Source organism: Photinus pyralis, unplaced genomic scaffold (assembly GCF_008802855.1).
Source record: "Photinus pyralis isolate 1611_PpyrPB1 unplaced genomic scaffold, Ppyr1.3 Ppyr1.4_LG6, whole genome shotgun sequence".
Lineage (NCBI taxonomy): Eukaryota > Metazoa > Arthropoda > Insecta > Coleoptera > Lampyridae > Photinus > Photinus pyralis.
Window position 1 is genome coordinate 8,274,767 of NW_022170663.1, and position 27,374 is coordinate 8,302,140.

The following is a 27,374-nucleotide window of genomic DNA, read 5'->3' on the forward strand; positions in this document are numbered from 1 at the left end:
ATTAGCCTTTTTTGTTAGCAACCCCCATCTATTTCCACATTTCCCTGAACTTTAGATAGCTAGGTACTACAGCTTTCAATGTGCTTTCCACATATTTTAGGTCTTCTATATACTTTTAGAGACTAGAGAGTTCCAGAAGGATTTTAAAAGGCTTTCTAGGTGCATTTTAGAGCATTTGAAGGCTTTTCAGAGTTTCATACATGCTTTACTATAACGTTTTTCCAGCCACCAGACCACTTCCTCTCCAAAGCTTCTTCACTTGCTGCTGGAGACCATTCACCTGCAGGTCTTTTCTAGGAATATTCGATTGCTATCACTGCATATGTTCGCCTATAGCTTTGGGAAAGGCATAGAAAAGTTCTAAGAAGGAATTAATTAGCTTTATTTACTGCACTTGCTAGGGATGGGTCATATCAAAGCATTTCACAACTTTATGCGTCTGTTACTCTGGAAAGCATGTTACACATTTTTCATAGTGTTCAAAACTTTTCTTAATTAAAAAACCCACAACATACATTTTTACAGAAGACTAACAAGTTTTCTTTCCGAAGAAAATGCCGTAGGTACTGGGGGTTGCTTTTGAAAGTCTGATTTTGAGGACTTAATTGGTGCCAAAAATCTAAAGGACCAAAAAACTACCTCATGAGAATCAAAATACTCTCAAACTCTTGAGAAAGCGGACAATTTTGAAGGGTTTTGGAAAGTTTAGCAAATTTTCCTCATTTCATTGCTCTGAAGCCTTTAAAAACTACCGACTTTCCGAGTTAAAAAATACCCTGGGAAATTTTAAAATTTCTTAGCGTATTGTATCATTTAAAATTTTAGGTGCGTCTATAGCGCTAAAAGAATAAAAATTATATAAGTGGATTGTTGTTGTATCTACAAACCATGTAAGTACACGTAGAGGACAAATAAAGTTGACATATGTCAACAAAGGAACTATCTGAGAAAACACTTAAGTGCAGCAAAGAAGAAACTTTAGTGTTGAATTTGAAATTCGAATTTATCTATGAATAGTGGCGCTATCTACAAATATTTACGACGTGAATGTAAACTGATTTGGGTCTACCTGTCACCTTTCGATCCAAGTTATCTGTGGTCGTCGCCCCTTCTCCTGTCAGGTGAAGTGTATATTCTGTGGTAATTTTTTCTGCCACGATGTAAATGGAAAATTTGTTTTCCACGAAAAAACAGGAATTGTACTTGGTTCCATAATTAACCGAATTTGCTTACAACTTATTCCTCTTCAACGCCCGTCAAAAATGCGATAATAGCTCAATTGAAAGAAGCCATGGATGCTTCGAAAAGTCATCATGTTTCCATACTACTCTCTTCAGATGGATACAGCAAAGAGGCCAAGAAGACTAAAAGCATTTGGAGGGTAATTTAAACTGGCAAAAAACCTTTTACGATTATTGCACGTTTTAGTGGTGGAATCAACTATCACGATTCCAACGTAGCTTAGTTTACATGTTCAGTGCTGCTGTGTTATTTACAATTGTATACTTCTTACCCGGCTACTCGGAGAACTCAATTGTCGATGTTAATAAGGCTGAGGTGAATACCATTAAGAAGGATGTCTTGGTGAATATAAGAAATGATCCACGCGACGTCGAAAACGATTTTAACGAGATAGAGAATGAAAACCAAGTGTTAGAGGAGCCTGCCGACGTACCAGTTGAAGAAATTAATAATGCCAAGCATGTGCTGGCTCGTCCCAACATTGGGGTGCAGTTTTCAGGTGTTTTGGACGATAGACAGCAGGCCGTTGTCGATGCGTTCAAGCACGCGTGGAAAGGTTACCGGCAGTTTGCGTGGGGGCACGACCATTTAAAGCCGATGTCTGAGGGTTATCACGATTGGTTCGGGCTGGGATTAACAATTGTTGATTCGTTAGATACCCTTTATATCATGGGGTTGAAAAAAGGTAGGTACTTGCCACCGGTTTCGAGTTCTGCAGAGATCTGTTTCAGAGTTTCTTGAAGCTCGAGAGTGGGTCGAGAAGTTTCTACACTTTGATAAGAATAGAGACGTCAACTTGTTCGAAGTCACAATCAGAGTGTTAGGAGGGTTGCTGAGCACTTTTCATCTGAGCGGTGATAAAATGTTTCTCAATAAATCTGTGAGTGTGACAGACTGTGGAGTTTCACAATTTAATCGTTTTCTTTAGATTGATCTGGGTGATCGTTTACTGCCTTGCTTTGATACGCCGAGCGGTGTTCCATTTTCTGATATTAATTTATTTACCACTAAGGCTCACGCACCAAAGTGGTCACCTGATAGTAGCACATCTGAGGTCACCACCATTCAGCTGGAATTTAAAGATTTGAGTAGAAGTAGTGGGATTTTCAAATATGAGGTAGGGTAAATTGCCAAATTCTCCAAAAGAATGCACCAAAAATAAAAAGTACACTCGAAAACACCGTAACATGATAACTGTAGATTTAAGCTTTCACTTTTATCGGGTGATTTTATAAACTAGTTTTAAAATAACTTTCGACCGAGATAAGTACCATTCCCTCTTCCTCTCTGACTAATGTATGGAAAAATTATCTTATCACACTATTAAGCTGGTTATCTTCGATCACTTGGTGTGCTTATTCAACTTGTATGTAAATACATATACAGGGTGGTGACTTGCGTAACGCATCATAGGGATGTCAATGTAAAATTCATAACATGCGATTATTGGCTCCCCAAATTATTTTACAGCAAAAATGTATTAAGGTTTTTTATAGAAAAATTTTTTTTACTCTAATCAACCGTATTAGGTTTCAATTTTTTTCATAATAAAGACGGAAAATTGGAAAAATAGAACCCCCATCTTTTTCAATAATCTGCGATCCAATAATATCCAAACACAGAAATGCAGATCTGGTTGAGGAGAAGCGGGGCTAACACCTTGCCAGGCTCCTTCAAAGTTTGAAAAAAGAATGTATGCCCAGTCGGGTATCTGAATGCGTAAGAAGTAGTGGATGATCTACACATTATTAGTGTCGTCTGAATTAGTTGTAATTATATCATGTTGAACTTTTCATCGTTTTTTATGCCGAAATAAAGACAATTCTCCTGAAACTTTCGTCAAAAGTGATCAAAGTACACTAGATGTTCATGTATTTATTGCGGCCAGTATACACTTCAAATCAAGAGTCCCTTGGCTGTGCGTCATTGATTTGTCAATCAATTTCAGACAAGTTTTTTTTATCAATTTTGCATACTTGATAGTTGTTGCAGCGTTTTAACGTATGTCTGCATATGTCTGAAATTGGTTCACAAATCAATGACTATTTTTTTTCAAACTTTGACAGCTCTCGGACTAATATGCCCTCAGCCTATCCATTGTTTCACATCTGGGATGAGGGTCCATGATCCTCTTTTATCCCATGTTAACTGCCACTATAGATTTCCTTTCGCTTATCCACTTACCCGCTCTGGCTTTAACCATTATGTCCGCTGGAGGGATTCCACCCACCACAAGTAGATCCTCAGGCGCCACTGTTTTATATGCACTCGCAATTTTCACCGCTACCATCCTCTGCATTTTGTTACGCGCCCACCAGTGATTTAGTAAATCATTAATTAACGTAAGCCACCGTTGGAAATAAAATAAAGCTCCTAAGACATGGTATAAACAAATGATTGGCTCACGTAACATTTATGGTTTAAATAATGCGGCTAAAATAGTCGCTAATTGTCAAATAAATTTAATAGTCCAGTATGCAGAACATTTTGACTTGCAAAAGGTGGTGTAAAAGATTTTTTATTATACCTGAATCACAATCTCCGTTTTAAACACTCAAATGCGTGCGAAAAAGGGCCTTTAAAACACACGTGCTTTAAAGTTGCTAAGTAACGATACTTCAAGTATGACTTTTGAAACTGTCATCTGGGTGAAATAAAAAATCTTCCTAAGTCGCTTTCTGTAAATGCAGAACATTTCTTTGGCTTGTACCTATCCTTTGGTTGAAGCTTTTACAAACGCGCGTAATTTAGGGTATGCTTCCAAATCTGTTCCACTTTTTAGTCCAGCAATAAGTGAAGTTTTGAATGAATGCACCAAAAGATAGAAGATTTAAATACCTTTGACATTTCCTTCATATATGCCAGCATTATCGATGCATTTAAGACTTTATTCGTAAGTAACTTCCTATTCATCCATGGAAACAACTTTTCATATTCTTTATAATAGGCTTTGCTGGAGTTGGATTTTACACCTACCAACGTTTGTTTAGATTTTACAACAATCGATTTAATGGACGATGTATTATCTTTTTCAACGGAAATCGTTTAATTGACAAAGACGATGATTTTTATAATCAAACGACAAGTGACATTTCCATGGCAATCGTGAAATGACGAACACCCAGCCCACTTAATTAGACATGTATTCGAGTATAACGGCAATATGACTTCATTGTATTTCCTATTTTTAAATTATACTGCAGGTATAATAAAAAATACTATAAGATACACGTGTATAATTGATCTTTAAAGCACTTGCAACGTTAAAGGCACTCCGCTTTGCGTCGTGCCCTTAAACTCGTTACGCGTGCTTTAAAGACTTGATTATACACTTGTATCTTAATATACTATTATTGTTTTAAATGGTCCATTTGGGTCCAAATAACATGTATTTGAAGAGTGCACACAAATTTTTTCCCGGCACAACTTGGCAGTCAAAATACATCAAAATGTTAAGACTTTTTTCAGTTTTTCGCTTAAAACTCGAAAACGGTCCATATTTTATGAATAACACTTCTTTAGTAAATTTAAAAAAACAAAATATTGCGTCGATAAGAAAAAAACAAAGTCGGTCCAATAGAAAATTTTTTACAAGCAATCAAAAAACGCCCATTTTTTCCAACCCTCCACTTAAGCGCCCCTACCCACATTTCGACCGCGTATTACAGCACTGACGGCATTGTACTGCACAGAACTCTTCTTTTAGACGCTCTGGCCCTCTCTCCTTTGTTTGGCATTATGCGATTGAGCGCCGCATAGTTCTTTAATGCTCTTAAGTGGCGTTTACATTAGGCAACTTCTGGTCGGACGACTAAGTTGATCGACTGAAAGTCGCCTACGATCGCCCATGTAAACCTGATTTTCAACCGAGCCGGGTGACTACTGGTTTTCAACTAGAAGTTGACTTTATGGCTACTTTTGGTGGAACAACTCGGTCGTTTCAACTCGCAGTCGACCGTCTAAACACTCGAGAATTAGTTGACAATCGAATGAAACAAATATTTCTGTTGTTTGTAAAAAAAGCAGGCAAAATGTCTAAAGTAAATTGGACTGGAAGTAAAATCATTAAATTTATAGATCTTTATGAACAGAACGAATTTCTTTACGTTTCACAGGCGCCATCTTGAACGATAAGAATGTCGGCCGACAACGCTTAAAATGTAAACCTTTTTATCGAACGACCTCAGATCGATCAACTCGATCGACCGATCAGAAGTTGACTAATGTAAACGCCGCTTTACTAACACATATCTGATGTGCTCTATGTATGTACCATTCCTGTCTAGAACTACACCTTTGATTTCTTTTGTGGACTGATTTTTGTCCCAGGTATCCATTGTGACTTCACCTAATTTTATGCGCCCAGTTGGAAGTCTTTTCGGCACTAATTTTGTCCCCCTCACCTCCCTCCTCCATCCACTGGTTTATAATCCCTATCATCTCTTGTAGCTTGGCCGTGGTTGTTTCCATGCTTCCGTCTTCGACGGATCACGTGACGTAAATCCAAAGATCGTAACCCCAGTGTAGGTACTTTTATCCTTAAAATTCCATCATAGGCTAGGGTTTGTCCCAGAATCCCCTTCCTTGAGGTACTCCAGCTTCAAGTTTAATCATCACCCCCCTCGTGTTCTATTCTTCATTGTCAGTACTAGATCACGGTGAGATACAGTATTGAGGGCGTTTTTAACGTCTACATTAAACATGTCCTCATATTTCTATGAGAGTCGTTGTTTACTTGATGCTGTCTAATGCAGTGGTTCCCAAACTTATTTCCATCGCGTCCCCTTTCATAAAACTATAATTGCTCACGCCCCCCTATCCCGATTAAAAAATAAAAACTGCTGTTACAAACATATTTATTAAAAATTACACTCGAAATTAGTTTTTTTTTGATTTTCAATATTTGGACTCTGAACCCGTAATACATACAGAGTTATGTAGAATTTTAGGGTGGTTAATGTTCCCTCTCAATGTTTCTTGTATGTCTACAAATAGCGAAGTTATGACCAAAAAACCGAAAATTTATTTTCGAAGATATCAAAGAATAATTTTAACAAAACCTTGATGAATTTTTGCGAATTTACTGAATTGTAGATACCTTCTTATTTGTGTAAGAATTGGTCCAATAGAATTTTACATAAAAATACTTAATATAAGAATTTTAAAGGTAAATATTTCCCTCAAACGCATCAGGGAACTCGCGCCCCCTTAAGGTGCTTTACACCGCAGTTTGAGAAACACTGGTCTAATACCTTTATTGCATGTATGGATCGCCCTTTCCTCCAATCTTTTCACGATTGATTGATTTATTTATTTCTTTGTGCCAAAAATAGAGATAGCGCGTAAAAGTTAAAATAAAAATATGTATAAAAGATTTAACAAGTAATAAAATTTTAAAACAAAACATTGATAAAACACTTAGTACCTAACATGTAGCATTTATAAAAAACTCATCCAGCGAATACAAAGCCATTTTAGTGACGATATGAGAAACTTTTTTTTGAAATGTTTATATATCGAAATTGATTTTACGTGTTCTGGGAGAGCATTGTAGAATCTGGCACCCATTTGCAAATATGACGTATCATGTACTCTATTTTTTGATATGGCTAAAGCGAAGTTGTTTTTAAATCTAGTGTTATATGAGTGGTGATCGGAATTTCGTGAAAATTGAAATTTGTTTCTGAAGATAAAGCACAAACACTCTAGCACATATAGAGCATAAATGGTTTTAATATTGTGTCTTTCAAAAAACCACTTGCACGACTCTCGTTTTTGTAATGAAAACATTGTACGAATAGCTCTTTTTTGTATCTTAAATAGGTCGTTAATTAATTTATTATTTGCATTTCCCCACATAATGACGCCGTACCTCATCTTCGATTCAAACAGTGAGTAGTACACTTGGAGCAACGTTTTTTGGTCACAAAACTGTTTACATTGTGGCAGAGTAAAGATAGATTTATTTAATACTGGCTTTAGATTTTCTATGTGATGCCGCCAGTTGAGATTTCTATCTAAAGTAATCCCAAAAAATTACAGCTATCACACGTTTCAATGTACTCTCTTTCAAACGTTAGTCCCGTTATACTAACTGTTGAGTTTTTATTATATATTAAAATTTCTGTTTTGTCTACGTTCATTAGCAATTTATTTGCGTTAAACCAGTTCCCTAAAGTTTTCATTATATGATTTAGGTAATATTCTAGATCATCATTTCTACAAGCGACAGTCACACTAGTGTCGTCTGCGTAGCTTAAAACGTTGCACGGAGATGTAAAATTAATTGATAGGTCATTAATAAATATTATGAAAAGAATTGGACCAAGGATAGAGCCTTGGGGCACCCCATATTCAACTAATCTTTGTTCTGAAGTTGTCTCTATTATTTCTCCCGAGCCAAGAACCTTTTCACTTGCAACATATTGATGAGGATCTTTTCGAATATTTAGCTGACAAATCCAGTGCTAATTATTGGTCTATATGCACTTTTTTCTTTTGGGATCAGTGTCAGCCTACAGTGTACATTCCTTTAGATATATTCCCTGCCTCGGATAGTTGTTCGCCAGGTTTGTCCATATTTCTGGCTTTCTGTTGGCTGCATACTTCACTTTTGCAGTTACCATGCCCCACCCTGGAGCCTTGTTGATGGGCAAATCCCGCGCTGCCGTAGCCTCCTGCGCATGCGTGACTTCTTCAAATATTTTCTCTCTCCTCTTGTCATATTTAGGTAGCTCTCGTCTGGAGAAAAGTGCTATGATGCGATGCCGAGCTTCGTAGATCCATCATCCTATTGGTTGTTCTTTTTTATGAACTTGCTCATTGTAATCCTATATACCTTCTCCAGACATGCCTGTCCAGTTCGTTGGACACCGCCTTTTTATCACCTGCACTATAGTAAGAGAGGTATTGCGTTGGAGTAATAAATAACCCCACTAAAAAGTGGAGGGTCAGTTTTTACCCCAATACAATACCTCCCTTACTAACGTGCGGGTGGTAAAAACAACCATGTCCCCACCTCTGTGTGTATGGAATGGAAATAATTGTACAGTTTTGTTACGTGCTTATATCTCAAGCAATCATAGCGTTATTTAGAACTAACGTAAGGGGGCCCTGTCTTGGTGTTCGATCATGTGTCACTTTTCAATTTCAAATTTAAGCGGAATTCGATTAGCTTTTCGGCGGTGGGTGGCGATGTTTAAACGTTGCCGGGTTGATTTTATTTCCGTGTTACTGTAGTGTGAGGGTTAAGAGATAATGTATCAATTCAGTTCCGATATAATTACAGGAAGCAGTGGCAAAGGTGGCGTACCATGTACATACGTTAGAAAAAAGAGACGGTTTAGTTCCTATATTCATAAACGCAAACTCTGGGCAGTTTCGATCTCACTCCACCGTAACACTCGGAGCAAGAGGCGACAGCTACTACGAGTACTTACTTAAACAGTGGATTCAAACCGGAAAAACAATTGACTAGTGAGTATTATCGCTGCTTCAACGCGCAAAAACACAGTCCTATTTAAGCTTGAGAGACGATTACATCGAAGCGATTAATGGTGTTCAAAAGCATCTGGTTCAGAGAACCGTACCCAACGGTTATTTATTCATCGGCGAGCTGTTGGTCGGCGGAAAGGATTTTAAACCTAAAATGGATCATTTGACGTGCTATTTGCCCGGGACACTTGCGTTGGGAGTACATCATGGAATGCCCCAAAGTCATATGAAGCTAGCCGAAGAGCTGATGACTACCTGCTATCAGACGTATGTTCAACAACCCACTTTTCTGGCACCAGAAATCACTTACTTCAACATACATGTAAGTTTGACTAGCTAAATCCCTATATAAGTGTTGGTGCACTTATGTTGTAAGCTAAAGTGATATTTCATTTTGCAATAGGTAAGTATACGAGTATTCGCTTGACAAAACATCCACAGCTCCACACTTAAAGCGATTGTCATATTTTATTTAACAAAACAATGAGAACTGACGCTAACATAAGTAAGAGTTAATAGGAATTGTGTTTTTTCCATGCCACCAGATGGCTCTTTTAGTTGTCCGCTAGGCATTTACAAATAGTGAAAAATTTTACGCGAGGGAACATTTTCGAATTGGGTCACATTCTCCTTACATACAAACGGAAATTAATTGTACTTTATTTAAAAACTCATTGTGAACAAGAGAGATTTTTGTCTTCGTTCGCGTTGAGTGATATGTTTGAGTGTCTACTTTTTGCATTTCTCCTGAAGTGTATGGATTCTTCTAGGGCCGTAGTAGATCTCGCGCCATTTAAGAGTTATATCGCGATTATAAATGACGGAAAAGAGAAAAAAAGTGTTTTTTACGTCTTTCCGTTTGGAATTTATCTTTTTAAAAACAATTATCCTACTTGGTGTAGTCGTTCTGAATTGATTATTTATATGAGATGACGAAGACGACCGATGAATTGTCCGGCATAATAAATTGGCGGACGCTAAATACTTGATTTTTTTTTAAATTTTATTTTAATTTTTAAAAACGCCACTTGTAACAGGTTAGTTAGATTCACAATGGGTTGAAAAATCCCAATTGCAAAAAAATAAAAATTAATCTCTACGGCACTGGCAAAGATTTTAATATGACAATTTTTTATTTTACACATGGCTAGCTCAGTAATAAATCTTCAATCAAACCCCTTATATTTGAAGATTAAAATTTTAACCTTCTGACTTCCTTGATAGCAGAAAATAACCAAACAATTAGAGTAAATGAAATACCGTATTGATAAGAAAGAATATAGTCAAATTCCACTACACTGACAGATTTTTGTATTTTTTTTTTATTTTTTTTTTTTATTTATTTTTTTTATTTATTTAGCATCAGCTGCTTTGGCTATTAGCTATTATTTAATAAGTGTTTATGTTCTCTGTAGTAATTATAGTTTCCTTAAAATACCAGTTCTACTTAGAAATAACAGTAATCTATTGACAACATCAGTTGTATCTTCAAATATACTTTTAAGGTTATTAGGTAGATTTAACTCTCTTCTCAGCCTTTCGGTCTGGCGGCACTCAATCAATATATGATACATCGACACATTCACTCTGCATCGCACTAATTATTCATTTACATCTATCCTGAATCCTAATCCAACAAATGTTAACCCGTCACCATGCTCTGTTTTTTGCTACCCTGGTTTATGTAAAAATTAACACCTTTAATACATAAATGATGATTTTTTTTCACTACTAGCGTCTGATGACATGATTATTAACCTTTTCTCCACTTGTAAAGTAGGCTTTCTCAGCATTTGTTCAAAGTGGTTAATAATGTGGACATTATTAACTAGTAGTCAATAATGAGAACTGTCACGCTGTCACTTTTAGAAAACACAACCCGAAATTTCGCTCAATAAACGTTTGGACAAGTTCTCTAAAATGAATAATTGCCACCATCCGCCATTTCCAGAGAAATTACATACCTAAAATTATCACATTTTGAAAAAATTCGAACGAAATCACTCTTTGAAAATATCTCAATGACAGAACAAAATACGGCCTGTTTGACTTGTACTTCTACGTACTTGATTGACATGTTAAATTAAGAAACAAACAATTCTGTCCAATCGTTAACTCTCTTATCAATATAATATGTTAATTTAGAGGATTTCAAGTGCTAGTAGTGAAAAAAAATAGTATATATACCACGGTAGAGAAGTCTCTTATTGCCTTCGCACCTTACACCCCTCGGCGCAAGCGCCTCGAAATGTAATCTTGGTGCTCAGGCAATAATACTGTACTTCTCTATCTTGATATATAATGTACTATTCTTTATGATTAATTTCTACTTATAGAATCCATTGGCAGAGAAATTTGTACTAATTAACACAACTAGGAAATTCAAATTGGCATTAAACCAGAATCAACCCCTTTCTATGGATCATTGTTAATATAGTATGATTTTCCGATGACGATTTCTCTGTATCAAAATACCAAATAAGATTAGAAATAAGTTGTATTTTGGGAAAGACAGGCACGATAATTTTAATAATTTAATAATTTTTGATTATATTGAAAAATATTGATTTATTCTCCTGCGGAATTTTTGTTAGTTGCACTTCCAAAAAAAATTTGACGCAAACGTGTATTTCCAGGCAGATAACTCGAACGATATGTACGTCAAAACCAACGACGCGCACAATCTGCTGAGGCCCGAGTTCATCGAAAGTCTCTGGTACATGTATCAAATAACGAAGAACGCCACATATCAAGATTGGGGTTGGAACATCTTTCAGGCGTTCGAGAAGTACACGAAGGTAGTGAACGGCTACACGTCGATCGGTAACGTACGTAACACGGCAAATGTTCGTCCCAAAGATTTGATGGAATCATTTTTTCTTAGCGAAACCTTAAAGTATTTATATTTATTATTTAGTAGTAATCCTAAGCTGTTAGATATTGATAAATACGTTGTGAATTCTGAGGCTCATCCTCTACCTATATATTCATCGTGATCTATAAAGCAATAGTCAGTGTTATCTAGTCTTAATGAAAGCGTAGTAGAATTGAAAATTTTGATTGTTAGGTAATTGTTTTTATTTATGTGGTGAGGATAATAGGTTATAGTGATCATTAGTGGAAATCTGTGTGGTTTGAAGAATCTGTTTTGTGTTGTATGTATCAAAGAGTGTGTAAGAAGGATGTAACGGTATTTTGTATCTACGTATTACATACTCTTTGATTGTGTCGCATGGTTATCAATGTTAAAAAAAAGTCTGATTAGTTAAATGTTGTCTTGCACAGTATTAACCATTACAACTGACTTTCAATGGTATTAATTCACATTCCTAAACATTTTCCCAGTTAGGCTATTATTACCACCAGGCAAATTCAAACTGCATTTTTTGTACTTCCATTAGTATTAATTTGTCGTGACAAATTTCCCAAGTGGGTTTGTAAATTATATAGTAGCAGTTATGCTAGTAAACAAACTAGTTGCTACATTCCTTCACTTACGTCCCATTATTTATAAATGGAAAGTAGTCAACTAATTTGTTTGCTAATATGATTAGTATGTATGCAATAAGTGTGTAGATTTTTTTCCAGGCAGCAGTAGAAGTGCGTAATAATATCATCTTCGTCCGTATTACTCAGTATTATTATTAACAATGGTTGTTTACTTATTATATTTGGAAGAGCATAATATTAAAATTGCGACAGTATTATCGATGAATATGTAAATACTCTTGCCAGATGTGAAAACATCTTCAATTTTTTGTATAGAGATTTGATTACCATGTGACCTGCTTGAAATCAATTTTATGATGAATGTTCAGTTGTTACGTGCATGTAATTTAACATTAATTTATTCTTAACTTAATTGAATTGTATTTATTGTAAATAGTTGAAATTATGTTGTTTTGTTGTAACACAGGATGCCAATATACAGTGGATTGTGTCATATAGGCGTTTAGTGCTAATGACACATTCAGTGTAGTTGTTTTGCATATTGTTCATTTTAAACATGTATCTGCAATCAGCTGTTTTAGACAAGTAAATCCTCTCGATATTGCTATTCTGTGATGGACTATGATTATTAAAAGTAAAAATTGATATTAATGCCTTTTTCCAGTTTTCTAGGTTCTTTCAAACGTTTTTTAAACCTTTATCATGGCTTTCTAGTTAAAATTAGGCCAAACAACAGCTTTTTACGTAAGCGAGCACCAACCCTTACTAACATTAACTCATTAACAACCTCACTTTTTGAGAGTAGTAACGCTCTCACAATTTTTGATCGCGTGAAATGATAATCAAAAGTGTCCCTAACAATTTGCAATCATTAACAATTATATAATACAATAAATCGATAATCCGAGGTAATTGGGGATAATTGGATGTTGTGAAACTTAGATTACACGGAAACAGTGGAACATGATTCCTACAAAGTTACAGACAATAACACACCACTGATCTATTTTTAGAACTAGGCCTGTGAGAGTCTTGGTACCATTAACCTTAAATTGTCCCCTGTTGGCGTGGGGTGAGTAGCGCAGAATATTGCAGGGGTGAACCAATCACATGACAATAAAATAAGGTTTTGAGTTTCTCACGTTATAACAGTCTAAAGTTTGCATAATGGATCTTTAATCGGCAACAAAAGGCGATTGGTGGGAAATAAAATCAATGGAGACACGCATCAAGTTATCATTAATCCTGGATTGTACGCTAGTTACTGAAAGAGAACACTGCGTCCTTGTTGACTTCTTAGAACATACACGATCAAAGATCCAATATACAAACTATATTGCTGTATGTAATGGCCCCTGCCAGAGTGAACCATACACAAAACAACTGAAACCTAATTACCTAACTAGCTCTCTAATTAAATCTCTCCTAGTACAGATCCGTATCCCGGCATAATAAAAAAAATTCAATTTTGACTAAATTCCAGATTCCAAGCAAACAATGGTCATGATCAAATTCCTTAAACTCCAAAAGGATCACTTACCAAATTTTGAAGACACTTGAAATGAAGTTTGGGCACAGCTCAACATAATTTAGCATGAGACATCTATCTGAATTGTTAAAGGGATCGATTAAACACACGATTTGCATGATTTCACATAGGCTAAATTGGACTAACCAGCGTCCAAAACAAACTATACGTACAGGCGTGCATCACATGCGGAGACTGGTGAAACGAATTTATTTTTCGAAACGCAACTTTAAAGTCTCCTAACGTTTTCATTTGTGGAGGTATTATAATGGTTCTTTTGCATTATTGTTTTACTTACATTTTCAAAATTAATGTAGGTGTAACAAAAAAATAGAAATTTCTCCATTCTTCTTCATATGGGCAGGTAATCTTGATTGAAATGAGAAATTTGATTGCCGTGGGTTTATAGTTGGGTGTTTGTCACTTGTCAGTGGAAATTAATTTCTTTGTTATATGTATTAGGAAAAATCCTCAGTAAGCACTTGCACCAAATTGTTATAATTATACGTCTCTAACAATAGGGCTGATTGAACTGAAGTTACTATGGTAAATATTGACATTTTTAGTTATAATTTCGCCACTTGATACGATTTTATTTAAATCTCGCGATTTATTTAATACGATAAGACTGCAACGCAAGGTTTTTCTTGGTCAGCACATTTACTTTCGTATTCAAAAGAAGTCTTATTATTTATTTAGGTTTTGCAACACATTAAAGAATTTTGAATTTCCTCTTTTTGGTTTATCACATAATACTGATCCTTTGCAGGTAGATTAAAATGTAACTTCTCCGGTAAATTGGGGAAACTTTTTAACAACTTTACTTTTACCAAAACCATTGTATATTTACCTAAACTATACCTTTGTATAAGTTCCCTTTTTTAATGAAGCGACTTTTTTTCCAAAATGCGTAATATTTTAATATTTTTCTACACAACTTTACAAATAAACAAGACAGGCTGCCTTTTCAAATAGGTACACCAAAACGAAGGGATACGTTTCAAACGTCCATCATCAACAAAGCTACGGTTAACGTCCGTCTCTTTTATTTATATCAATTTCCCTTTATTTTCAATTTTCTCATCCAACCTGCACTTGTGCTTTCGTATCTTCAAACTAATCAAGTTACGCCGCGCTAACAAAACTTCTTATCTACGCGACCAGAGATAAACTTGTACAAATCCTACGCAATTGCTTCCAGATGTTTAGTCTTTTAACGCAACAAATAAACAAAATACACGGTGATTGTTTAAATAAAATTAACAACTACAAATAATTCTGATACAAAAATGGACCTCGAATTCAACTAATATGCTCTTGAGAATTCCCCAAGTTATCTACACAATTAAATTGTAACTCAAGCTGTTCTATAAATGTAACTCTTGATTTAAACTATCAGTATGGGATAAGTCTGACTTGATTTAGTACTCCACATCCTATACCCTGGCCTTCGACTCTTTCTGCATATAGATTTGACTGCTGGGCATCGATCCCCCTAATGCATTTGCAGGCCACAAAAACTTACAAATTTCTCTACTTCCTCTATTGCTGTTTCGAAACGTGCCTTTTCCCATACTTGCCTACTGCCTGCTTATCCAGATGCACCTGGAACTTTTTGGGGACCGCGCTCATTATATACCTACACTAAAATATTAATTTTTTTCTTGTTTTGGCCAGCTGACCTGATACCTCTTCCTCCCATGCACCCGGGGTAGCAAAAGGCGAGTGTGACCACTTGAGGCTGTATCAATGTATTTGCATCTGCTTTATCTCGACCTTGTCATTGAATAGATAATTTTTTATTCAATGACCTTGTATGATTTCAACAAGACTTGCTACTCTAAACAATACTGCACAATTCTAGACCTTCTGGGTTTACATCTTATTGAAATCACTATAGGTTTTTAAAATTAAACTCATTTTAGTGTTTCTTCAGTAACATGAAATATTTTATTTTATTATATTTAGTCACGATGTACATAACTGACAGTATAATCACAAGCACTTAACAATACATGAAAATAGGCAAATTTACAAGAAAAGTTGAGGTAGTATTGACAATAAATATATGCATATTTTAATGCCCATCAAAAGTAATATCTATTAGTCAAATTAGGCCTAAAGTGGTGTGAAAGTAAGCTTGTTATAGTTAAAGGCATACATTTGGAATTATTGTGATGTGATGGAAGAGTTAAGCCAGTGCCCCTTTAGGGGTGTACACTGTACAAGCTTGTAATATTTGACACATTCTATACAATATCAAATTAATGGGTTTTTTTATTAACAAAATAGATTGTAATATAATATACACATAAATAAATACAACAAAAGTAAAAATGTGAAATTATAAACAAAACATATTATTTATTAATAGTTGATAAATTTAAGAATTTTGCGAGCTGCCTTCTGTGTGTAAATAAATCAATTGTCTTAAGGTGTTGGTGTAAATTTTTTACTATGCAATGAGCAAACGCGCTTGTTTATGTTCAAAATGTTTTTGGACTCTTGTCAACCCCTCAATAAATGGGGATTTTCAAAGGGCCTACCTTTCCCCTTTTTTTATTGTCAGACTATGGCGGTCCTAGAATATATGTTAAGTAGTATGAGTATGATATTTTTAAAGGATTGATTACATTAAGATTGTATTGACTTGATTCACCTGCGGTTTTACACTTTATAGAAGTCACAATTGTTGATTCCATTGCAACAACTCAAATCTCATTGAACAACAGGATTCAACACTGCACTGTAAAATCCTCACCAATACCTTAAATGGCTTGAAACTCACTTGCAAAGTATTCTTAAACCAATGCAAGTGTTTTCAATCCCTTTAAAGCTTACACCTTGTGTAATGCATTACATTTTCACAAGTCTTATGCGAATGAATTAATTACATATTACCATTGTTATATATTACCAAATGAGTGGAGTACAAAATTCTTGTATATAAATTCTGCAACTTTATATACTCAATCCTAATTGAAATGATAGAAAAATATACACATCGCCTATATACATATATACGATATATCTAGACATTTGAACGTTTTCCATGTCATCAGCTATTAAGTGTGACGTATCTATGTAAATTAAAAAAAAAACTATTTGCCATATAGCAATATTTTCAATTTATAATAATGAAATACAGTACAGAGTGTTTCAAATCTTTATTCCCACAAACAACCGAGTTATAAAACAAACACTTTTATTGCGTTTTTGTTTTTTTGCAATGTTGCCATGTTCGCGCAAGTCACACGTCACAATTGACATCGTCAATCTAGGCAGCTGCGTCACTCCATCTCTTAGTTCTAAAAATATTTCTGAAGAACATAAAAAATAAGCAATTTGGAACACCCTGTGTAGCTACACTAGTTCATTTGAATTCATTTTATCTACATTTAAACTTTACTAAGCTAAAATGCTAATATCACCACAATACCTAATGGCTACAATCACATTGACAGCTACATTCTTCTCAGCAACACATACAACAAACACCTTGTGTATTTACACCGTAACATATAAGTAGGTACTACAATAAATGCATTTATTCGTATGTACTTTATTTTTGCACCCCGGGAGGTAGGTCCATGTCAAAGACCATTGGATAATTTTTGGGGATGTAGTTGATGTCGCACGTTGAGGCGTTGATAAATATTGTGTATTCATCCGATGTCACACCATATCCTACAAATAAATTCTGCATTAAAGCTCTATTGATACGTTTCCAGAGTGTTGTTAAGCGTTTTAAAAAATGCAGCTAGTCTATTTGTGCAAATGCTCTTTGTATTACGATCATTTTGTTTACCATTTGTTTTTCTAACACATGATTTAAATCTGTACAATAAACATAAATGGACCATTAGTTTTGTCAGTGATTGTACAATAATTTGTTGCTATTGGTGAAAGTATATTTACACTTTGTATAGGTAGGTGAGTGAGTATAATGTACAAACGTAAAGTGACTGTGAAGCTCCAAATCTGCAGCTAAAACCTATACAATCTAATTTGCTTACCATTTTGCTTTTGTATCAAAAACTCCACTTAAAGCAGCATTTACAACTTTAACAAAAAAGAAAGCTGTAATTTTGAACGCACATCCAACACCTACTTACCTTCGTGAATGTGCCCAAAGACGTGATATTTAGGCCGTACACGTTGCTGCACCGTCGACAACAGTTCCACACAACCGACGTGATCGCCATTTCTAACCAGATCGCCGTGGCCTAAGGGAGGACCGTGGGTTATTAATATGTCAGTGTCGTCCGGTATCTTATTCCATTTTGATAATAATGGCTTGCCTCGCGGTAAGTTAAAAGCCCATTTCCCGAACTCTGGTTGCCTTCATTAAACAAAACATTAACTTACAAATGGCTACTGGATTTTTTTGGGAAAGCAAAAAGACATTGGCCTATACGTCTTCTAGTATAAAAACAGTCACATGGACTAGATAGAGATATAGCATAATTTGCGTACTCACAGGGAGTAGAGACATTAGATTAAATTTACATGTAGCTCCTCTACGTCTTCGTTGATTTAAAATAATCAAAAGATGTACTTACCAAGGGCTCCCATATATTTTTATTCCATACACGACCACAGGCGAATCTTCCAAGTAAATGCAATTAGTTAAATATTGCGAGGCGTTCGAAGTTGCCGTGTGCCGTTCGGTAAACCTCGCGAACGGTTTCTTGATAATGTTCAGGCAGGTGACCAGATGGGACTCGGCCGAATTCGCGCTGCGCGTGGTGGGATTGAATATTTGCATGATATTTTCGCAGTTCGGATCGAAGCTTATCTCGTGATTGCCGGCTATTACGATTTTGTACTTGTGCGGTAAGGTGCCGAGCCACCTGTTGAACGTCTTGATCTCCTCGTCTCGCCCGAAACTGGTGAAATCGCCGGCGTGCAGCAGGACGTCGCCGTACGGTACTTTGAAGTTTAAATTGTGGGTCAGCGCGTGAGTGTCGCTCATGCAGACGAATCTGACTTTGTTTGGGGTGACGGCGTCGCTGGGGCTTTCCAAATGGATCGGTATCACTTTTTGCATGTGCCAAATGGAGCTCCATACGGCAGATGGATTGTTTGTTAAGGGATGAACGTTTATTCTAACATCGTCGTCCTCTTCCATCTCATTCACGAATGAAACACCTAAATAAATAAATCACTTGCAAAAGTACACAATCATTTTCGTGCATTACCTCTATTCTACCAGGGTTCTTCTAAAATCCCTCGCATTTGTGCATCAAATAATGCTTGTTACATAAACTTGACATTGAAACAGCATATAATTTATGTCGTTAATGCAATTAACTTTTTCCATTCCAATAATACAGCAAATATAACACCTCCATTTTCGATCAGATGTGCGATCAGATGGAGATGACAGCTCCGCTTGAGTGACAGCTCCACTGATTGACTATTCTGTGGCTAATATACCCCCCAAAAAAACGTAAGTTCCAAAAAACAGTTGCACTATTTATACCGGGTGTATATTCCAAAACCGAACATAAGGAATTAACATGGCAAAAAGGTTTTTTGCAGATCGTTGCTCCCCATTAACTTATTAGAGGGTTTATAATGAGACCAACCGAAAGAAGATTTTTTTCTCTTCTAATGAGATACGAATTATAGTTTATTTTCAGGTTTGATAAAAAATGTGGCAATAAACCCAATTACCAAAATCATGTTTAGCCATGACTAATATGACAAAAAGCAGATTCAAACGTTATTCAAGTAGAAATCAATCCACTTAATCAGTAGCACCTTTCTTTTCAGCTTCACGGTTGCGCGTCACCTTGCAATAGGTTTTTTGCAATAAAGGGGTTGATCGTCCCTTACATTACTTACAAATAATTCGAACAATTTTTTAAATGAATTGGTTCTCGGTATAGAAATTATTTGGGTCCACGGTTAGCTTTAATTCTATATTGATAAGACACACAAAAAATTTACTAGGGATTTCGAAATTGAAGCTTATTTCTTTCCCAGGGTGCAGGAAATAAATGCAAAAACAAACTCAACAAATTTTGCCAACAGTCACTTATGGCCGTTTGCACCGACACATTTAAGCCGAGCTTAGCTTAAGCGTAGATTAAAATCCATGGCAACCATTATTGCCATGGATTTTAAGCTATGCTTAAGCTAAGCTCCACTTAAATTTGTCAGTGCAAACGGCCATAACCGAATTTGGACACTTAAATGTCCAAACGAGTAACAGACTTTTTTTTTACTAATGTTCAAATGAATTTTTTTATTAATTTGGTTGCTAGTGATGGTAAAGGTCCTTTCACGAATCAAAAAATTTGTTTGTCCTAAGTTCCTAGTAAAATCAATTTCATCTTGTTTGCCCACAGAGAAATTAATTTGCGTTTAACCGTTCACAGTAATCCTTTGTTAATGCAATCACAAATTAACTTGGTGCAATATTTAATGTCGCACACGTCCTCGGTAGACTGGTTTATTTGTTTTTATTGCCTTCGTTTACTGACTATACCTGCGGTGATATTCATTAAGAAGTAGGCATACGCGTATTTTTTTTCCCTATGTCTACTTTTAAATGACAAAATCTGTTCTGAAAGGCGCCTATTTATGCAATCAAAATAACTTCTTAAAACAAATGAAGCTAGATCAGTTGTCATATTAATTAATTTGAATATTGTTGCTTTGGCTTCACCGAAAATAAATCTCTTTCGCTGTTACCGGAACTATACCAATTAACAACTTTGTCTTTAGTTGAATACTTCGCACACGAACGAAAATAAAAATAAGAAAGCCAAAGCAATAATATTCAAATTAATTAATATGACAACTGATCTTCATTTGTTTTAAGAAGTTATTTGGGTTGCATAAAGTTAGGCGCCTTTCAGAAGAGATTTTGTCATTTAAAAGTCGACATAGGGAAAAACAATACGCGTAAATTCCTATGCCTACTTCAATATCACCTTTTTTTAAGTTTGGGGATGGAAAACTTTTATCCTATCTCTTTTTGGTGCGTCACTTTGCATATAAATATAATGTAGGTAGGTACGTGGTGGGGTGGCCTGCACCTGTTCGTTTATCAATGTTGAAGTTTATGTAAGATTATGTATGTATCTAATTCATTTGCGAATGAATCGCCAGTAAGTGCGGTTGTATGTGTCCCATTCGTATGAAACGAGTTTATATTCCACGTGCAAAGGGGTGAGTTTTGAATTTTGATTTCCTTTACAAAATACTGGTAGCGCATTGAGAAGTTTTCAACATTTTCTTATGTATATACGTAATCCTTAGTTTAGGAGTTTTAGGGGTGAGAGGGGCACACTATTTTGAATTTCTTACAAATACTTCAAAGGAAATTATTCCCTCGACTAGCCCTCTATAATGAACTTGTTTTAGTAGCTAATGTAACGAAAGAATTTTTTGGATTTAAAGCCATCTAGGATTGGTATTAAGAAGGCACTAACCAATGAGAAATTAGACATCGCAATTTTAAGTGATAATCTGTGATTGTGGGCGATCAAATTTTATTCACTTAATTACTAAGAGCAAGATTTGCGTTTTGCCATTCGATCAATACCGTCTTATAGAAAGGAAAAATTCTTGTTTTGTCATTTGCGGAGATCAGTACGATCGTATAAAAAAGAAGGATTCGTGTTTTTTTAAGATTCAAAGCGACCAGTACGGTCCTCTCTCTAAGAGATTAGCGTGTTAATCTTTGGGGTGACCAGATAGTTTTTATGTGGTATCAACCGCGACAGATTTAGGGCCCGTTTTCAAAAAGTTAAACTGCGTTGAGGGAAAATCATAAGTCCAGAAATTTATGTAGGTAAGCTTAAGTTCGTAGAGAAATGTAGTGGTTTCGTGGGTAGAAGCGCAAAGAGTATTACCTTTGGTTAAAAAAATAAAAGTTTCGCCTTTGGTGTTAAAAGTGCGTAATGCAGTTTGGTTAAGTTCGTTTTTCTTAAGTAGGAAATTATCGCATGAGGAAATATTTAACCAAACGAAAAGAAACAAAAACTTTCCCTTTTTGTTTAAATATTCGAAACTTTCCATGGAGTGTACAAATTCCAAGGAGTAGTCGTTTAGTCACCTTGATCCCAAATTTGTAAAGAAGTGGAGATTGATTGAGTTTGGTTGTAAAAATATATTGTCGTGAATATCACCTTGGAATTATTATTTCTTAAGCAGGAAATTGCACTCAAAGATTCAAGAAAAAAGGGAAAGGAACCGTTTCTCAATCGGTTTATCGTTCAATAATTGATTTATTATTAGACTTAACTACAAGTACCTACATTGAATTCACCTACCATATTAACTATTTGACTAGTAACTAAATTCAAACTATATTTAACACTAAGTAACTTTTTAGGTGCTAACTATTGTTTAAAAAAGATATATGGGCAACTGACTTAGATGCTTCAGTGTCAATTTCTAAATGAACTAGATTTCCTTCAACACTTATCTTATTATATCTTATCTTAAAAGCTTCTTTATCATTCATCAAACCACCGATGCGGTGTCTTCTACCATGTTGATTTTTTACTTTTTGCATTCTCTGCTAGTGTGTCGTTTAACTCTGCACGTAAAACATAGCCACGTTGGACTTAATTTTTCTTAAATGGCAGTTCAAGATGTACGGAGTCTTACAAATTCAGTAAAGGAATTGTAGTTCAGTAGCTCGGTTTTTGAATAATTAGTTTAAATAGAATAGGTAGGTACAATTGCGCCATCTCCTTGGTAATTCATACACTTTCTTCATATTATAGTTTAACAAGTCTAGTTGAGATGTCACCACGTACCAAACTCCTTCAGAAATAACATTTAAATGTATGAGATTAATAGCCAAAGCAACAATATTTAAATTAATTAATATGACAGTCAGTTATTTTGGATGTATAAAATCAGGCGCCCTTCAGAGGAGATTTGGTCATTTAAAAGTAGACGTAAGGGAAAGCAATACACATAACTGCCTATGTCTACTTCTTAATAAATATCACTGTATGGGCCCTGCATTTGATGCAGATGGAAAACTTTCATATTTTTCTGATGCGGCACTTTGCATATACCTAAATGATAATGGAGGTGGGTAGGTACGTGGTGAGGTGACCTGCACCTATTTGTTTAACAACACTGCAGTTAACGTATGTTTAGCGGACAACGCAAAATAAAATGCTGTCTAGTCGAGTAGATAGATTTATTTACAATATATACAGGTGCCTGCGTGCTGAAGATGAAACGGCGGAGTTCCGTAAGAGGCGGCGCTACTGGTCAGTATTGCGGCTGGTACTGGCTACAGGTTCGGCTGGATCGGAAGATGTTGCAGCGAAGTGCGATCGAAGACTACTGCCTTGTGCTCTATTTTTTGGCGATCTGGAGCGTGAGCGATGTCTCTTATGTGTTGGAGGTCGGAGTTGTCCATCCTTTGATAGATTTTGTCGGCCAGCGATCGGGTGTGTTCTGCGAGGGTGTCTATTTGCAGGTCCTGCCTGATGGTGGTGTTGGAGACGAAAGGGGGCTCTGGTTATCGTGCGCAGCGCGATGGATCGTACCGCTTCCAGTGCGGTGGAGTTGGACTTCGAGACATACGCCTGGAGGCGTATGTCAGCACGGGGCGAACGTAGCTCTTGACCAGGTGTACCTTCGTTCTTGGCGCCAGCGCTGGGGATGATAGTAGAGGGTACAATCTGGATCTTGCCCTCCGTCCTTTGGCGATCGTGTCGGCTACGTGTTGGGTGAAGTTTAGTCGCCTGCCGATTTGGACTCCGAGGTACCGAATGGTGCCCGCCCATTCCAGTCTCTCTCCGTCCATCCGTAGCTTCGTGAACTCGGTCGTCTGACGACTGGTGAACATTATGGCTTGGGTCTTGGAGGGGTTTAGTCTAAGCCGCCAGCGGCCTGTCCAACGCAGCGTTTCCTTATGCTCGCCTGTTTCCAAACTCGCAAGGAACTGAAAGAATTTGTCACAGCTTACCTTCATTGGCAGCAAAGTTTTATGAAGAAAGTATTCACTTATGTGACAAATGCCCATTCGTCAGGGTGAGTAACCTAGATAATACATTCTTTTTTTGGTTTCCACTTCGTTTGAGATCGTTCCTCGGAATACCGTAGTGCAATTACTACAATTGGATTGAGCACAAGGCGTTGGGGTCTACCTATATATTCGATGGTGGGCCATCTGCATTACTACAAGAAAGACCACTTGTAAGTTAAGGTAGACAACTTTGTATCTACTACATTACAAGGGTAGGTACTTCCTGAAAAGGGATGAACATTGCTTTCTTTTATTTCCTCCCTTCCTAAATAAACAATAGTAGGTACATAATATATACCAAGGGACTAAAGTGTGCGTTTTAATCCCCAAAGGGGCCTTCAATAATTCGCAATAATCGCAGGTAATGTGCCATTTTATTGACTTTTTGTAATTTGTAAATTGTAATCAAGTATCAAGTGTCAAGCGTCAAGTGTCAAGCATCAAGTGAGAGAAGATTATAAAAATTCAAAAAAGTTTTTTTAAAAATTTCTTTTAACTTTTTTAAATTTCTTTTAACTTTTTTAAATTTCTTTTTACTTTTGTGTATATCTTTTAACTTTATATGAAACAAATCTCCGACTTAAATGAGGATGTACACAACAACGGCAAGACTGTGGACTACATCTGGATCCCATCACACATAGGTATCGCAGGAAACGAAGCCGCAGATAAGTTAACCAAAGAAGCAACTGGAAAACCAAATATCGACTCACAACCTACGACCTCAAAAAAAGTATCCACAAAAACCTTAGACAAAAATGGGAAATCCAATGGAAAGCTATCGACCCACTGACGAACAAACTACGATCAATTAGAGACACTACATTCTTCGATGGCGGTTACTATAAATTGACACGAAGAAAAGACCAGGTGGACATCACAAGGCTGAGAATTGGACATACCCGAGTTACCCACGGCCACCTAATGAGGAAAGAGCCACCAAAAATGTGTGAACAATGCCAAGCCCCCATATCAATAAATCACCTAATAACCGAGTGCAATGCTTTTGAAAACGAACGAAGGAATTGTAACATTACGAACGATCAGACGACCAACCTAACAACAAATACCATATAGCAAACATAATTAGATTTATCAAACTAACGAAACTAGAAATATAACATACTGTGTCAACATGTATCACACGGCGCTAATGACCACGTAGTTGAAGCGTCTTAATTTCAAATAAAAAATAAAAAACATGTTACTCTACATAGCGTTTATTCATTATTTGTACGGCGAAGTCCGATATAAATTTTGGGAAAAACCAAATACATTACATTCGTCCACCTTAAATTTATGACATAAACCTCTCAGGTAGTTTGATCTGTCTTCTCTCCCTACTTAGTGCTAATGGTACATTGTCAATATCACTATCACCTTTCACTAACTACATCATGTGGTACCTGGGTGGTTATAGATGGAGTCTCTGAATTTGACATAGGAATTGGTGGCAGGTTTAAATTTCAGCAGCTGATTACAATGACGTTTCCAAATTTTATCAATTGTAGGAACTCTACCTATACAAGTACAATTAACACGGCGCTTTAAAACTAATCCCTGAAGTGTCCCGTAGAATCCATAATTTTAAACAGTTTGAAGATTGGGCCACTAGATCAAAAGTTACAGCCCTTTGAATTTCCTTTCGAAATTGGTTTTGTCCATAACTTTTGATTGAGAGGTCTAATCGAAAAAGTACGAGTCGATTTGGACTCTACGCACCAAAATTAATAAGAAAAAGTGTTTTCCCGAGAAATTTTGGAGTGGTAGATTTTTGGTAAAAAGGAAAGTTATACACTGCCTTTTTTTGAGGCTTGAAGAAAAAATTGTCTGAGATCGACCGGGAAAAAACATTTTCTTATAGAATTTGGCCCGTAGAATCCATAATTTCAAACAGTTTGAAGATTGGGCACCTAGATCAAAAGTTACAGCCCCTTGAATTTTTTCTCAAAATTCGTTTTTTGTCCATAAGTTTTGATTGAGAGGTCTAATCGATACGTTTTGGATTCTACGCACCAAAATTTATAAGAAATAGTGTTTTCTGGTGAAATTTGAGAGTAGTCGATTTTTGGTAAAAAAACGAAGGTTATACGCTTGGTTTTTTTGGGCCGGAAGAATTAATTGTCTGTGATCGAGCGGGAAAAAACATGCAGAGAACCTCGGTCATTGGATTAGACCAATTTTCAATAGGCTTGTTACATGTGCCATGTAGGTTAACTTGGCAAAGTTTGAACCGAATCGGTCCAAGCGTTTGGCAGTTATCGTGCTCATGGACGGACAGACGGGCAGACGGTCACCGTCGACTCCCCTATAAAGCCTGCATCCTTTTGCTCTGCCGTTTAATAACTAGACGAATTACCTATTCTTAAATTCTAAAATGAACAAACGTTCGAATAATGTACGTAAATGAGTAAGTAAGTAAGTAAGTAAGTAATTTATTGTGTTAATACATTTAAAAAATGCTTACACTCGTCCGTCGAAATCGTATAACACATAAAACACATAAAATACATGAGACATATAGATAACAACCTCAACAATATTAAATAACATGAAAAATCATTTAGAAATAAAACAATTAAACCAAACAAACAAACAAACAAACAAAAAAAAATACAAACAACAAAAAAAACTTAAGGCGTTAAAGTCTTGAGGTCGTTATCTAAAAACTCTTGGATGTTATATATTGGATTTTCGCGTAAAAAAGTTTTAAGTTTCTTGGAAAAAAGTTATTCATTTAGAGATTGGAAACAAGAAGGTAAACGGTAAACACAGGGCCCCAATAATTATGTGCCGCCTGCGACGTTTTTAATCGTAATCTATCATTATATATTTGATTTTTGTTCCGAGTATTGTAAGAATGAACATTTTTATGCGTTATATAATTTGATTTATTTCTATGAACGAACAAAACTGAGTCAAAAATGTATTGTGATGGAGCTGTTAGAATTTGCAACGATTTAAAGATATTGCGACAGTCCTCCCTGTAGCCAGCATTTACAATATTCCGCACACAGCGCCTTTGCATGGCAAACGTTCTTTTCATTGCTGTAGAATGACCCCAGGCAATGATGGCGTAACGAATGATAGAATGTGCAAAGCTATAATAAACGCACTTTAGAACCTTCACAGAAACTGAATTTGACAAATGTTTTAGCATATACGCAACAGATGCCAATTTTGCACAAACTTTATTTTCGTGCTGTCTCCAGGAAAGCCTGGCATCGATCTGCACCCCTAGAAAATTAATGGAGGCTATGTCTTTTCTACCAATATTTCTTAAGGAAAATTGAATTTTTTGTGTCTTACTATCGTTTATTACCAATCGATTGGCAGTAGTCCACATTTTTACCGCGGTTAGTGCATTATTAATTTGTTCCTCACTTTTAGTAGGATCAGTGGATGTAACTGTGATGGTTGTATCATCGGCATACAGCGTGAAGATACTATTCCGGTCTGACATGTAGATGTCATTTACATAAATTAAAAATAAAAGAGGTCCAATTATGGAACCTTGCGGAACCCCTAATGTGATATTTCGACAATTTGATTGTATGTTATTATATTGCACAAACTGTTTACGATTATTTAAATATGACCCTATTAACTGTGTGCTTTGACGAGAAAAATTATAAAGTTGTAGTTTTC

At 36.0% G+C, this 27,374-nt stretch overlaps 2 protein-coding genes across 4 annotated transcripts; one reads left to right on the top strand and one right to left on the bottom strand.

The window, feature by feature from the left end:
- Positions 1-23: 23 nt before the first annotated feature.
- Positions 24-23,964, top strand: LOC116173235 (endoplasmic reticulum mannosyl-oligosaccharide 1,2-alpha-mannosidase-like). Of its 2 annotated transcripts, none has more exons than XM_031490586.1 (7): positions 24-1,381; positions 1,429-1,927; positions 1,974-2,122; positions 2,171-2,359; positions 8,531-8,718; positions 8,767-9,058; positions 22,909-23,964. In XM_031490586.1, exons 1-7 carry the CDS (start codon positions 1,292-1,294, stop codon positions 22,921-22,923), a joined length of 1,422 nt encoding a protein of 473 aa, XP_031346446.1. In that variant the 5' UTR covers positions 24-1,291; the 3' UTR covers positions 22,924-23,964. The 2 variants fall into 2 exon arrangements, with proteins under 2 accessions (XP_031346446.1, XP_031346445.1); XM_031490585.1 differs by lacking the exon at positions 22,909-23,964 and adding an exon at positions 11,373-12,837 and having other exon boundaries at positions 25-1,381.
- LOC116173247 (metallophosphoesterase MPPED2-like) lies at positions 15,634-19,099 on the bottom strand. 2 transcript variants are annotated; one of them, XM_031490603.1, is made up of 5 exons: positions 18,916-19,080; positions 18,277-18,865; positions 17,830-18,056; positions 17,731-17,776; positions 16,150-17,401 (listed from the first exon to the last, which is right to left on the bottom strand). In XM_031490603.1, the coding sequence occupies exons 2-5, from the start codon at positions 18,843-18,845 to the stop codon at positions 17,380-17,382; spliced, it is 864 nt and encodes a 287-aa protein (XP_031346463.1). In that variant the 5' UTR covers positions 18,846-18,865; positions 18,916-19,080; the 3' UTR covers positions 16,150-17,379. The 2 variants fall into 2 exon arrangements, with proteins under 2 accessions (XP_031346462.1, XP_031346463.1); XM_031490602.1 differs by lacking the exon at positions 17,731-17,776 and having other exon boundaries at positions 15,634-17,401; positions 18,916-19,099.
- Positions 23,965-27,374: the final 3,410 nt, after the last annotated feature.

Excerpts from the sequence above, each read along its gene's own strand:
- LOC116173235 (XM_031490585.1), top strand. The coding sequence starts at position 1,292 with ATGGATGCTTCGAAAAGTCATCATGTTTCCATACTACTCTCTTCAGAT. Across the intron at positions 1,928-1,973 it reads TATCATGGGGTTGAAAAAAG|AGTTTCTTGAAGCTCGAGAG; the intron begins GTAGGTACTTGC and ends GATCTGTTTCAG. Across the intron at positions 9,059-11,372 it reads TCACTTACTTCAACATACAT|GCAGATAACTCGAACGATAT; the intron begins GTAAGTTTGACT and ends GTGTATTTCCAG.
- LOC116173247 (XM_031490602.1), bottom strand. The coding sequence starts at position 18,845 with ATGGAAGAGGACGACGATGTTAGAATAAACGTTCATCCCTTAACAAAC. Across the intron at positions 18,057-18,276 it reads AAAATATATGGGAGCCCTTG|GCAACCAGAGTTCGGGAAAT; the intron begins GTAAGTACATCT and ends TGTTTAATGAAG. Across the intron at positions 17,402-17,829 it reads CTTTGGGCACATTCACGAAG|GATATGGTGTGACATCGGAT; the intron begins GTAAGTAGGTGT and ends ATTTATTTGTAG.